The 15,139-nt window shown below is 47.1% G+C and overlaps 1 protein-coding gene across 2 annotated transcripts in view; it reads left to right on the plus strand.

Annotated features, from left to right (window-relative positions):
- gpc3 (glypican 3) overlaps nt 1-15,139 on the plus strand; it is a 79,651-nt gene that overhangs the window by 40,723 nt on the left and 23,789 nt on the right. For both annotated transcript variants that reach the window (XR_014597119.1, XM_084009327.1), the window contains exons 2-4: nt 3,151-3,836; nt 11,939-12,081; nt 12,427-12,552. Coding sequence is in view for 1 of the 2 variants with exons in the window: in XM_084009327.1 (XP_083865453.1) it covers nt 3,151-3,836; nt 11,939-12,081; nt 12,427-12,552 (955 nt within the window). In the remaining variant the exon portion in view is untranslated. The remainder of the gene's footprint in view (nt 1-3,150; nt 3,837-11,938; nt 12,082-12,426; nt 12,553-15,139) is intronic.

Raw genomic sequence — 15,139 nt, forward strand, 5'->3', positions numbered from 1 at the left:
TTCACAAGTAGACACTTTACAAGTTCATTTAAGAGCTAAATCACAGTCGGGACGATAGCTAGAGGCTCCCCGAGATTACATTTCGGCCAACGCGTTCCGCCTCTTTGGCTCGTCTGCTCGAACGATTCATCAATACTAATATAGACGCATACAAGAATCTTATCCCGTCGCCTGCAGATTCTCCATGAATCTGTCTATCTAAACTCCTCAAAAAAGTGTATTCTTCCCCTTTATTAATACTAATTGGTGTATTTCATATCATTGGAAAGCCTGATTTTTTTAGGCCACTACCCACACAGTTAGCTGTGTTGCTCATTTAATGAATGCATGATCCTTACAAGTTGTACCTCGTTGAAAAGGTGACTAATCAACGATATAAAATACAATACCAATTAGTATTATCAAAGGGGAGGAATAATTGACCAAAATAATATTTCCAAACTTTTTTTGAGGAGTTTATAAAAGCCTTCAGTCTCAGAGGAGAAACAGGTTTTCCAGTCTTCACACCGACAAGAATTAATGCTGCTGCTAATTTTAATCGTGACCCAATATGTTTCTGATCTTGATGTTTCTGATCTTGACCTCCTACAGTTTGTATCCAGGATGTCACAGCCCCTGACACACCACCCCCCACCCCCCCTCCATTAGAGGATACCTGATCCTCCACAGGCTCTGGCTGATGAAAGAGAGCGATGCGGCGTGCACACAGGAAATGGGCTCGCAGCGGTCGGTACCGTGACCCGGGCTACTTACAGCCATTGCACTGCATTTATGAAGAGCCCTCTAGTCTTTCTCCTTACCATTGCAAAGTGGCTCTCCTCTTTGTGGTGTAAGAGATACTACAGGTAGCCGCTGACTCACAGGGGGTTTGATGTTCGTGGAAGCCGAGCAGAGGAGAAGCAAATAGCTTTGAGGTGGAGGAGCGTTTTCTCACCGCCTTAAATTTTCAATCAGTAACCAAATATACGCTTTTATAACCAGGAATAGAAGTTTCTGTGTACATGTGTGAGTGTGTGTGTGTGTGTGTGTGTCACCTCCCAGTCTGTCTCCTTATCTCAACTGGCAATCTGCACATCTGTCTGCTCATTGATCACAGAGGGAAGCTCTTCGCAGCCTCAGCAGGACGGCCGCTGCCTGAAAATCTGAACAGATGCGGCCGCTCCCGAGCATCCGCTCACACTCACCCAAACATCCTCAAATGTTTTTTTTACATTTTTTATAACCTTTTATTTTCGCCCGGCGACGGTTTTCGCCGAACTCGCATGCTGCTTTTTTTCCAGCCTGTTTTTACACACACATTCAAATTTAAAACGACAGGCTGACACTGTTTACCGCCGAGCTAGTCGGGGGATTAACTGCCTCCTCGGTTTCAAACGCAACTTCTGCTCAGCAGCTCCCACTCTGGACGTTTGCCTTAATAATTCTCTTGAGCCGGTGGATTTAAAGGAGCGGTGTGGCGTGTAGTGGTGGGGATGCAGCAGCCCCCCCCACCCTTCCTTTACAAACCTCGAGGCCAAGCTGTAGAAAACCTCCCAACGTACACATGAATTAAAAACACAACCATTCTCACCTCCAGGTCATTATACACGCATGAAAACATATGGATATTATATTGCATTTCTGCCAGTAGATCCCTCAGACTAGTGCCTTTTAAAAGACGTCATGATTTACTCAGCCTGATTTTATTTTGGAGGCGACATCACCACATGTATATAACTACTGTTGCAATTAACACTTCTGACTGGAACCTGAATCAAGTGATATGAACGACACTAAGTGACAAATAATTAGTACATTATGTGTACTGTTTCCCACTCTACTTTGGAATTATTTCTGTAAGTTAATGACTTTTCACCTAAGTTGAAACCTTCTTCTGGATGGAAGTCTTCGCCTTCGTTTCACACCCCCACAGAGTCAATTTGCAACCCGCTCGGATTGTGTTAATTCTTCTTTCAAACGTCATGTAGAAATGCACCGCGGCGGCACTTAAGTCAGAGAGATGTTCATTTCCTTTGGTCAGATATTGTCATTTTCCTCACATGGACCCCCCTCGTGTTTCTGAAATTGCGCGTAGGAAAACACATTACGCGTCCCACACAAAAGGAGACGGAGGTGTCACACGGCTCCCCGGCGCCGTCCGGCGACCCCGGAGCTGCCGAGGAGGCTGTCGGGCTTCATTTGACCTCAGAGAAGCATGAAGAGAAAGCAATTAAACTATCCAAGCAAGAAAAATGAAATGGCCTTTCGTAAAAACAGTCGCGGCTATCACTCCCGACAAAGTGATGTAGTGGACTCGCCTCGGTATAAATGGGACTGGGGCGTCCCATAGCTGCTCTCCTCTCCAGATCTTCATTTCACCGACTCTCAGCTCCCCTGCTAAGTTCAGTAATGGAGCTTTAAATCCCTTCTCTTGTTGTTGGGTCCTCAGTCGTTTTGCTGCCGGGTCGATGATGGAGCTCTCGCTTCTTGTGCCACCTTGTTGATAAGACTTCACTTGGTGGCTTGAAACACTGATTATCGGCCATGCGGCCCTCCCTTTCCCCCAGCATGCTTTTCTCCATCGTCACGCCTCTCCCCACCGACTAATATGTTGACATTAATACTCTCTTTTTTTTTTAAAGGATTCTGTGAGCTCTTTTCTAGTCCGCTCTTTAGTTGTGTTGAAAGGTTAAACCTCAGATCTCGCTCTTCATCTCTTTGAGAAGCGTTGCTCCCTCTATTCCAAGCCAGCGTCTGTTATGCAGTGTGTGTGTGTGTGTGTGTGTGTGTGTGTGTGTGTGTGTGTGTGTGTGTGTGTGTGTGTGTGTGTGTGTGTGTGTGTGTGTGTGTGTGTGTGTGTGCAGGCCCATTAGAGAAAACAACAGATTGAGAAAAACTGGGAAAAGGGAAAGAGAGGCTGTGCGTGGGAAGGTATCTCTGACTGTGATCGTTAAGGATGGGATCATGTTTGGGGGGAGTTGCATCTATTTGAGCGCTGCGTGTGTTTTTGAACTGAATTGCTGCCTCTTTTTGTCTTTTACCCGACAGCTTGGCGTAGTTGTTGCGATTACTGAGGCACATCGTCGCCTGCTGAATGAGACAGCTTTCAAAAAAGGCGGCCTAACTTCCCCCCCGCCCCGTCTGACTCTCTCGTGTTGTTGTCTCTTGCAGAGGCCTTTGACCTGGTGCTGCGTCACGGCCGTAACTTCACCCTGGCCATGCTGAAGTCCGAGTTCCCGGGTCTCGGTGTTGGAGCCCAGAGCTCCGTGGGGCAGCTCTTCCTGGACATGTCGCTCTACATCCTGGGCTCGGACTCCACGGTGGACCACATGGTGGCGGTTCTCTACGGTCGCCTCTTCCCGCTGGCCTACCGCGGCCTGCTGGGAGGCGCCGCGTCCTCCGTGTCCGAGGAGTGTGTGAAAGGAGCCTGGAAGGAGTCGGGAGCGTTCGGCCCTTATCCCAAACTGATGATGACCCGTCTGTCCCGCTCCCTCCTGGCCACGCGGGTCTTCCTGCAGGCGCTGAACCTGGGCATCGAGGTTGTCAACACCACGGACCACTTGCGGCCGGGCCGGGACTGTAGCCGGGCCCTGCTGAGGATGTGGTACTGCCCGCACTGCCAGGGCCTGCTGGGGCCACCGGCCTGCAGAGGCTTCTGCCAGGCGGTGATGCAGGGCTGCCTGGGGGGAGCGGCCGAGGTGCAGCCCCACTGGAGGAGCTACGTAGACGGACTGGGGAAGCTGGCCGGCGCCATGAGGGGAGAGCAGGACATGGAGGCCGTCGTCCTGAGACTGCCTTCGATAATCAAACTGGCTCTCAAGCACGCCTTCAACGCCCGCGCCCGCCTCACTGCCCTGGTGAGTCAAGTACACACACACTCTGAAAAATATATACGCTCCTTGTTAACCTGCCGTTCCCCCTCTCCATCCCTGAGAGGCAGAGAGTGAAGGGTCAGGATATGTGAGTCCGGTCTGCCTGACTCATTGATCCTGTTCTCTGCCTGAGGTTTGTGCGAGTTAGACTCTGAGTCCCCGACCACGACTGTGAAACATCAGTGGCCTCTCTGTGCTGCGTATTGATAAATCCAGGGCGCTGTCCGTGGTGCTGAAACTGGCAAACGGATTTGTAATTGCAACTTTTTCTCCCAACGGTCTGTCAGTCTCATCCCGGATCTATAATATTCTATGAATTATGTAGCTGGGAGCCGACATGGGACAATATGAAAATATAATAACTGCGATTTTAGGATATTATCCCGATAATCATCAAAATGTGCTTAAAAGTCTAAAAAGGGCACCAAAACATACTGGAATCACTTTACTTTCATTTATGTGTCAAAGATAATACACATTGTTTTTTTTTAAACAATCAAATAATCCTAAATAAAATGATCATAAATCATAAAGTCTCCCTGCGTAAGGATACATTAATAAATCATTTCTCTACCATGACAGCTTCTTTAAGTCAAGTGACTTAAAGAGAGACGACATATTGTACACTATATTATATTCTGAAACTATAAGATTCTGCCGTGCCAACATTCATAAAAATGAACGAGGAAGTATTTATTCAGGTCAGAGGACTCTTACTGACCGAGCCAGGATAAATTATCCAGGCTACGCTTCTTTGATCCAACAAAAAAACGTCACCTTGTAATAAAAAACCTCAAAGCGGTTAAACCCCAGCTGAGGTAAAGAATGCACCTCGGAATAAAGAGGGGGTAAAAAATAGAAAATGTGAGGCAGACAGACGCTCCCAGCTGGGACTCGTCTCGCTGGAGCTCGTCAGCGGCGGTGACCCGTTCGTTATGTGTGGTCTCAACTCCGATAAAACCGTCAAGTTTGTTCTTAGCCCACATGTGAAGTCAGGGAGAAGTGCTCATGAAATATGAAGACTTTCTTTTTCTTTCTCCTGCCGGATGTGCTTTCGCTGCTGTATATCCGCTGAACTTTTCGCTCTCACACCCCGAATCCCCGGCGGTGACCAGGTTTCCACTCAGAAGCCATCATTTATTAACGCACAGGTTGACCTCACTTACTCTACAGCGCGAGGGCGTGGCTGCAACCATGAATCGCTGACTTATGGGAAAATAGCTCACTGCGTGTGTGTGTGTGTGTGTGTGTGTGTGTGTGTGTAATCCTTCTCCAGAATTGAATGAATCCTGTGTGGGTTTATTAAAACTGCATTTCCAGTGTTTATGGCTCCGGTTCCAGTATATGGGATTAGAGCTGCTGTGTACGTGTACTGTTCAGCACAGTCACTGTGACAAGGTCGGGTGTGTGTGTGTGTGTGTGTGTGTGTGTGTGTGTGTGTGTGTGTTTGTCTGAATGTAATCTTGCAGAGACAGTGGTGTCATTGAAGGGACAGAAGCATTGTTTCCCTCAAGGCTAATTTTGTCTCAGCGAGGAATCAAACTCCTGATTGCTTCACCTCATGTCACCTGTTCAGGATTATATGGAAAGGGAGTTTTTCGTCCCGTTTTAGCCAAATTACTCTAAATTGAAGAGGAGCTTATTTATTAGTATGGAGCAGGAACAGTATGGCGTATGATAATGTGTAGAATTATCCTTGATTTTTAGCCACGCATCAATGAGTCGGTTTGTTTTCTGCGACACAAACACAGCAGGAAGTAAATGCGATGTCTTTTTGCAGCGAAGCAGCTGAGGAAGTAATCACAGTGACTGTAACATAAAATCAGCTACAGACCGCTTCGTATTGTTCTGTGGTGTTTTGATTTTCACAGGTGGCGTTTTTTATGTGATAATAGTACCTTTTAAATGATTCAGATGGATGGTGCTGCGGCGGCGGTCTGTCGTGACCCTCCTCCCCCCGACACGGTGTGAACGTGAGGCCGGTGCTCGACTTTGGTCGAGAGAGAGGGCGGCGTGCAAACGTGTGGTTGAGCGAGCAAACGTGTGAGAGAGAGAGAGAGAGAGAGAGGGAGAGAGAGAGGGAGAGTTATAACTTGATTTGGTAATTAATCAGTGTAATTCTACAGTTCAGCTGTATTCAACTAAAAATGTACATTGCATACCGGAGTCTCTGCCAACAGATCCGTGGTGTAGGCGGGTTGATGGGGAGCTGCCAACATGCATTACACATCTTGTTTATTTTTTTAATAATAATAATAAAGGTAAAATAATAATAATAATTTAAAAAGTATTTATGTATGTATATATTACATTATATCTATCATCCTAAGTGGATGGATGGATAGATGGATGGATAGATAGATAGATAGATAGATAGATAGATAGATAGATAGATAGATAGATAGATAGATAGATAGATAGATAGATAGATAGATAGATAGATAGAACTTGGAGGCCTAAATACAATTTTTTTTTTTAAATTAGTGACATGATAAGTGGCTGTAATGGCTTGGCTCTAAAATGGTCTCTCATCCCCTGGATTCATCTCAGGACATCCGATCTTTAAAAAATGTGGAAACCTCTGTAATCTTTTGGCGAAACTTAACGTTGTGGATCGATGTGGAGCACCGTGTTTCTTTTTGGCGGTTTCATGTGATTGTAAGAGCTGCATCCCCCCCCCCCCTCTGGTGTGAGTGCAGACTCCCGTTACCGTTTCCGAGGGTGACAAACGAATCGACTCCACCTGAGCGACAGAGTCCTGGAGGTGGGAGAGGGAGAGACGTGTTACTCTGCCGGGGAGGTGACCACTCATCGTCTGCCAGCCGCCTCCCTCCCTCCCTCCCTCCCTCCCTCCCTGCATGTTAACATTCGTTTCCTTCCATCCGGCGTGAATCAGCCGATGTTCTCGGAGACGAGAGGGCAGCCAAGAGCCCTGCAGCTCCAATCTATTCCCCTGTCAACTTCCCACCACCCTTCTCCCGGAGTTTGATGTCATCCACCTCCGTCTCTGCATCTCATCCTCAACATCCTTCTCCCTCTTTCATCCCTCCCTCATGCCCTCCCCGTTTATTTCTTTCTTCCTCTCATTCTTGTGCGCTGCTTTGATAGAAGATGCATGATTTATGAAGCTCTATTTTTACCGGTTACCGAGGAGAAAGAGAGGAACGGTGACAAAGAGAGAGTGTGGGGAGAAAGAGAGGGGAAAGGGAATGGAGAGAGTGTGAAGAGTGAGCCCAAGGGGGGGAAGGAGGAGGAGGAGGGTGTGGAGGGAAACATCCATCAACCTGCGACCCCCTCGCCCCAAAAGTGAAGAAGGGAAGTAGGTTGCGACAGAAATATGATGGATCTGACCACGAGTGGAGGAGATTTACTGCAGAGCGCCAAGTGTGATAAACCCGTAACATGTTCTGATCAAATCACAAACTGTTGCTTCGGTGAGGGGAAGCAGAAGGAAAGAAAAGCACTAATTAAATCTCTGCTGCATTTTCATTACTTATTAATCCATTCAAACGTTTAGGCTGCTGTGGATGCAGAAGTTGTAAAAGCAATTAGAGCTTTTTAAACACGCTATAAATCGTGTTTATGAACGCTGGAACGTTTCACCAAAGTTGTTTTATCGGCTTCATTTTCGAGGCTCCGTCTGCAGCGCGTTTGACCGCGTGGATTACAGACGTGTTTGGCTTTGTGATGAAGGATAGGCGTTGTGTTGGTACGGCTGATCGTGATCGTGTTTGTTGTTGTAAATTCTTCTTTATTAAGATTTAGCTGCTTGCTAGATAAATATGCCTCACGTAGCATGAAGACTGAAAACAGGGCTTTGTCCAAGAGGATGAAAATCCACCTACCAACACCTCGGATCTCGTTTATTTCATCCATTCAAACACAGAAGGGTAAAAACACCATCTTCATCCAGCAGGAGATTGTGTGCCGGACTATTTCCTGGCCAGCTAAGCTAATTGGCTGCTGGCTCTGACTGGATATTTGCCATTTTAAGTCTTTCTTTACTTCCTGATCATCAAACTACAATCTAATTTACGCGTTTAACGTAATATCCTTTTAACTAAAGAGCCGTTAATCAAATCTTCATTTTCCTCCCAACTGAAAGTCCCTGGTTGCACCTCCTCTGGGGACATATCACACTCCTTTAACCTGTTTCTTTAAACCAGAAAGAGCCAGTGTGTTCCTTCCTCAGACCTTTAAATCCGTCTGTTCCCTCCGCGTCGTAACAACGTCTTTCAAATCAACAAGACACCGAGCTTTAATAACTTTTCACAGCTCCGAAATGCTTCAGGAAGCTGAGGGAGATGTGTGAAATCCATTTTCCTTACAAATATCTGTCTCACCTCGGTGCACATGTGTCTCCTTTTTAAATTAGACTCTGATCTTCACAGCTCGCTCATCTGCTTTAGAGAATTAAGTTCAGTATTAAGTCACCTACAGGACATTTAGAGGTTTTAACATTCAGAAGAACTGTGTTTAAATATTAGTAGATTTTTTGTTTATATACATGTATATTGTGGGACGTATTATATCAGGCTGGATCTGATGTTGAACCTGAGAAAGAACAAGTGTAGTTGAAACATCGGTGCTGAAATCTCTGGAGCTTCGTGTTAGGTCATCGTCTCCTCAGTATACTGTGGTTGCCATGAGCAACACCTAGTTTTTAATTTCATCCGCCAGACAACGGTTGCTGATACGTCTGGAGTTGCAACAGGATAAACGGGATATTGAAAATGTATAGATTCACATTTTAGTGTTAAACAGAAAAAAATAGGATTAGAAATTTTTGAAATTGGACAAATTAATTGCTTAGCTAAAAGTAACGGGTAAAAGGTTGACATAGTTATAAAAAAAACAGTCCATAAACTGTTTAAATTGACAGTTAATAGCCTAGTAATTAACACATTGTTGAAATAGGAATCTGTTGGCCAATGGGACACAAGATGTGTTGAAGAGTAAATCCAATAGAAAGAAGTCAGAATTAGACTGTTAAACTCCTTTAAATGAATGAAACAGTTTACTAAATGTTGAAATGGTTGAAATGATTAGCTGCAGGCACTTAAATGAAGGTAGAGAGCGTAGCTACAAATTTAACTGTATGAAAAGCCAATAACCACATGAATGTTGTTACATCACATCCACATAAAGTGAACATTTACTGGCGTCTTTCAGGGCGTTTAGAGTTTAAGGAAAAGGCTGCAAACAGCTGCACGACTCGATCAAACAACAACACACACAACATCAAGCTGAGAGATTATTGCACCATAATCCGCATTCCTAACCCAGACGCTCCACTATCCATTTCAACTTATAACCGACTTTTCTTCTCATTTCCACTTCACTGGGAGAACGTGGAACGGTTTCAGCAGAAATAGGATGCTGGTGACAACAATGTAGGGAGGAGGAGGAGGAGGAGGAGGAGGAGGAGGAGGAGGAGGAGGAGTGCTGACTCAGACTCTCCCCTGGAGTCCAGGCTCAAACATTACTCACCAAATACTCTGCAATATGTTGCTACAGCTGTGCCACCGACAGCATGGCCTCTCCTCTCGTTTGCTCGTTAGTGACCGCAGTGATCCAGATTAATGCACGGCGAAACGTCGGCCTGCTCGGATCCACGCTGCCATCGATTTGTTTATCTTTACCCCCGTGTTTGCAGGAGCACGGCGCCACGCGAAAACCGAGACGCAGGTGTGTCGTATTACCGGCCGTCAGCACCTCTCTCTCGGTGAGCCGGGCTGCACCGTGCAGATAAAAGTGTGCAGATATATCCGAGCTCTCACGCTGAGGCGGGGTTTATCTGCAGCCTCTCCTGTTGGTTGTGTTGGTCCAGCCCTGGGGGATATTAATACTCCACTAATGAGCGCCTTCCTTGAAGAATCCGGAAACAATCGGTGGCGGTGGCGGTGGCGGCAAGTCGAATCAGTAAACTCCCTTGTGCCATCTCCCCCTACGGCTTCCAACAAAAAGGAGGAACGCATCTCCAATCACATCAATCACATCCCGCGGGAGCAGCGGTGCTCACTCCGGGTGCAGAGGAGCAAGTACAAGTACACAGTCGGGGAGTATTAGTGGAGGTGGCTAGCGAGGGATGCTGGGTATCAGTGGAGATAAAGGTGTCTCACTGTGCTGAGGACGATGTAGTGAGCTCTTCTGTAAAATAATAAAAAACAAAAACAGTTGTGGTCCCTTTCTCTGCGTCTTTCACGTCACTGATGCTGGTGGAGCATCCATAATAAATACACATTGTGAGCTAATTTGTTGTAATTTAAATTCCCCTTGGTAAGCCTGTGTGTCTCGGGCTTTTATTGTGAAAGGGAAGAACAAATGGAGCGGTGCATGTGGAGGAAATGAGAGCGTTTGACCAAATTAATAAATAAATACCAAGTACTTCGTCACCGTGCTGCTCTGCTCACGTTAAACGTATTATATTCATAGATTTGTCTCAATTGCACCGCAACCGCCGCTCTCGTCCGTCTGGCATTTTTCATTCGCCGCAATGAATGATTGGATGTAACGCTCCGTTAGTGACCATCGATTTCCAAGATGAATTGTGGGATGCTTTGAGTCCACTGCAAGGGGTGTCTCATTAAACAGAATGTCACCATGGCGAACTCACTACATAGGGATTTCAAACCCGGTCTCTGTGTGTGTGTGTGTGTGTGTGTGTGTGTGTGTGTGTGTGTGTCTGTATGTGTGTGTGTGTGAGTGTGTGTGTGTGTGTGTGTGTTGTGACTATGTCTCCTTGGATGACAAGGCTGCATTGATTAACCCTGATGATTCTGTTATACAGCTGATCAGTATTTCTGTGTGTGTCAGCAGGCATGCAATGAACAAGTGTGTGTGTGTGTGTGTGTGTGTGTGTGTGTGTGTGTCTGTCTGTCTGTGTGTGTGTGTGTGTGTGTGTGTGTGTCTGTATGTGTGTGTGTGTGTGTGTGTGTGTGTGTGTGTGTGTGTGTGTGTGTGTGTGTGTGTGTGTGTGTGTGTGTGTGTGTGTGTGCTGGCCATTAGTATGTAGTAGAGAGTGTTTATCATGATAATGGACGCATTATGTTCAGATGAATAATTGCATAAAAGGATTCCTTTTTGTTTCTGCTGGGAAGTCTGTGTGTGTGTGTGTGTGTGTGTGTGTGTGTGTGTGTGTGTGTGTGTGTGTGTGAGAGAGAGTGTGTCTGTGTGTGTGTGTGTGTGTGTGTGAGAGAGTGTGTGTCTGTGTGTGTGTGCATGCATCTCTGTGTGTGTGAGAGAGTGTGTGTGCATCTGTGTGTGTGTGTGTGTGTGTGTGTGCATGTGAGAGTGTGTGTGTGCATGTGTGTGCATGTGTGTGTGTGTGTGTGTGTGTGTGTGTGTGTGTGCATGTGAGAGTGTGTGTGTGTGAGTGTGTGTGTGTGTGTGTGTGTGTGTGTGAGAGTGTGTGTGTGTGAGTGTGTGTGTGTGTGTGTGTGTGTGTGTGTGTCCTCGTGGCCACCAGATGAAGACGTCCAGCTCTGTCGGGTCACATCAGTATTCGGCGGCGGCGTTGCCGATTCACTTAAAGGCACAATTAGCTGTTAACATGACACGGCAGAATTAAGGCTCGGCCAGCGTCCCGGGGGAAATTAAACCACCAGCAAATCATTAAACCACAAGCTAAACATTAACAGCCATTTGCATTTTTATTGCACCTGAAAAGAATGTTGCCAGGTCCATTATCTGTGAGAGACAGAGAGGGACTTCTTATTTATTATTGTTATGTCGTCCCGTGTGGGAACACAATGGCGTTTATGCGGGGAAAGAAGAGGCAAACCAGAGGCCTTATTTTCACACCCGTGTTTTTTTTTTTTTGGAGTGTTATGATTACAAATTCGAACAAGGCGGAAACGGCTGGCAGAGGATACAATGGCTTGTTTGTTATGCAAATCCACCCCCCCCCCTTTGCTTTCATCCCTCCCCAAAATAAACAAACAGATGACAATTTGCGGAGCTGAGTGGTTTGGGCTGCTGACAGGTTTCTCACTATCTGCAGTGTCATTGTCGTAGAGCGTTTGAATAGAAAACCCAAACCAGGTGAAGATGTTTGAACTGAATTCTCTCTCTCTCTCTCTCTGCAGGTGAGCGGGATGTGTGGACACACTCCTCAGCGTCCGTCTCGCTCAGTCGGATCCCATCATCCTCAGCTTCCCGCTGCCTCCACCGCCCGCAACACGCAGCCCCCGTCCTCGGACGCTGATGAGACTCTGGCTGGCCTCCGCAGGTGAGCCGAAATCCAGACCGAGACGCTTTTCTGACTGATGAGGCAGCGGGGGGGGGGGGATACATGTCTGACAGAAAAATATGACACTCTGGAGTGTTTTCGACGCCCCTGATGCACTTCAGACATAAATGAAGGGTGTAATGATGCCCAGCGGGGCTGCTGGCCTCCGCAGTAGAGTGGCCAGATTAATGTCAATTAGGACTAGAGGCCGTGCTCTCTTTATCGACTTGCTTTCACCGTTATCAAGCCGACTTCCTTCTCTCTTATATTCCATCTCTGCCTCCTCTTCTCTGTGTTCTGCTCTTCTTCTGCTGCTGAACGTCTCCCTTCTCTCCCCCCCATCAGGGAGTTCATATCCGACCTGAAGGGCTTCAGCTCCTTCTACAGCGGTCTCGGGGAGGCGCTGTGCAGCCGTGAGCCAGCTCCGGCGAACCACTCCCTCTGCTGGAACGGGCAGGAGATGACAGACAGGTAAATCAGTGTCTCGTTTGCGTGTTCTTAGCGGCTGTAAAACACACGGCGAGCCCCGCAGACATCCCTAAAGCTGCTCGGCTTTAATGCCCTTCTAGATGATCGCTCATACAAACAGTCTGCTCTGATTCCTGAATCCAGCATCTATAGGAGAGTGTAGGTGAGTTGAAGGGTAAGTTTGCCCTGAGCTGATGAGCCCCCCCCCTCCTCCTCTCCCAGCGAGCGCGAGTGTAAATCTTGACTTTGGCTCAATGGGACGTTATTAATGTCAGGCCTGCTGTCACCTTATTCCCGCTTAGTTAATTGCTGTTTCGATCGTTCTCTCCTCCTTCATCCCACGTCTCCCCTGCTCCCCGCAGAACCTCATTTGGTTTGCGCGATATTTCACTTCACCCTGCTGTCCTTTTGGCTCCACACATCATAACTTCCCCCATTCCCCGGCCCCCCGCCCGTCTGCCGGCCCCAATTTCAATTTGGCTGAGATAGTTATTGATACCATCCTTTTTCGGTTTGTAAATCACGTGTGGAATTCAATCAATGCAGAGGCAGGTGGATGTTTTACCTCTTGTTCCCGAGGAGAATAACTTGTGAGCATTCCCAAAGCTGTTGATAGAGAGAGAGAGAGAGAGAGAGAGAGAGAGCCTGTCACAAAGATAGAAACGAGTCTGAGAGGAGACATCAGGTTATCGTCGGGGCAGAGATGTTCCCGGGGGGATGATTGCGAGCCGGACCGAACTCGGTGAAGGGAGGCAGGAGAGGAGACGATAGAGAGAGAGATTACGGTTTCTCCAGGCGAGCAATTCTCCGTGTCATCTGCGAGGGCATAAGCCTGCACATTCAGGGTACATTTTCACTCCCAGATTTGTTCTGGATCATCTTCCATTATCCTCCCAGTTAGCAGAGTCTCCAGAGCCACTCATTCTCCTATTGTCTCAAGCAGATAAATTTAGATTGGGGCGCCGGAGGGGTCGGGTGCTGAATGTCTCCGATACTTGAGGAGCTAAATGTGGCTTTTGCAAGGCGTCGTTCCACTCCTACCTGGAGCCGAGATCAGAGGAGCAGCACTCCACCACATCAAAGAGCGTTACACTGATTCCTGCGATAACGCCGGCGACGCCGTGGCAACCCCCAACGCTGGATTCTCTCTTTTGATTCTAATGACAAACTCAAAGGTGTGATAACTGATACAAGATTAGAAGCCGTGTCGAGTGTGAACATATAATTCAGGGAACGGATGAAAATGAATAGGGGGAGATAAGGTCAGGAGAAAAGTATTGTTATTTTTCCTTTTTTTAAAGGGAGAGCAGGGAGTTTTTTGTTTATAGTTACATAAGAGTTACTGTGGTTTATGGTAACGGCTTAAGCTGATGGGAATGTTGTTAGATTTGCAGGTATTTGGGTCAAAACTACCAAAAGTATTGATGAAATATCAGTTTGACCTTGAGGTGGTGCTAGAGGGAAAGTCAGGGGATCAGCAAAGTCTGGAGAATCTTCATCTGGGCAACAACGACGTCTGCACCAAATATCACGACATCTTAAATGAGACGACTGTCGCTTATTTATAATTGGTGTAAAATCCCAGTAAGACTTAATTTAAAGCAATTAAACAGTGCTGTATTATGTGCACATGTTATGTGTGACATTCAGCCTGAAGGGAGGCAGCAACCACACGACCCTGACCCTCGACCCCGTCCGCGTCTTCGGGGGCTGAAAGTGTGATCGGATGGTGTGAAAAGCGTCAGACTCCATCATGTATTCCTTCGACACCAACGGCCTTTTTTCTCCTGCTGTTGTTCCCTCTGATGTGTTTACTCGCCTCTCTCAGACCGGGCCTAATGGCGTGGTAACTGGTGCTAGATTAGATTAGTTTAAGATCGCCAGAGTTAACCGAGCATATCTGATCTTATGTAACACAGAAGCGATCAGATGACAAACCGATGAGCCGACAAACTGAGTTTCAACGCTAAATTACGTCTCGGTCTGACATGTGAAACACTGACCTCCCCAAAGCCTCCATCCTCGGCCCATTTTTCCTCTTTTTCTCCCTTTAATGGATCACACACGTCTCTCCATTATTAATATGATAATTAGCAGTCGAGAGAGGAGGGTGAGATCATCGCTAATAAGAAGAATAAATAACTGGGGGAATGTAATTTGAGTTTAATGAAAAAGTCTGGCTTAGTGGGGAAGGAAAGACTGATGAGTGGTGATGGCAGGTAGAAGGTGTGTGTGTGTGTGTGTGGGGTGATGTCACAGAGATGAGAGCAGAGTATGACCTCATGCTTTGCACACGCTTCTTCCTCTCTCTGAAAATCATTTCCACCCACTGCGGTCCATTAGTCTTTCATCTTTCCGTCGTTTGAAGCGCTACGGTCGCATTTACGTGGAGAGACGACCTCTGACCTCGCCGCCACTCATCTATATATGGTGCCTGAGGGAGGGGGGGGGGGGGGGAGGGGGGTGATGAGCTGCGGTGAATGTGGTGGGAAGGGGTTAATCAACGGCACCGCCGAGAGCGCAGAAACACCTGCGGGAGCATTTCAGCTCCGCCTCCTCCTCCTGAGAACGTACACAGGTGTCAACACAC

The sequence above is a fragment of the Eutrigla gurnardus genome, assembly GCF_963514095.1.
Source record: "Eutrigla gurnardus genome assembly, chromosome: 5".
NCBI lineage: Eukaryota > Metazoa > Chordata > Actinopteri > Perciformes > Triglidae > Eutrigla > Eutrigla gurnardus.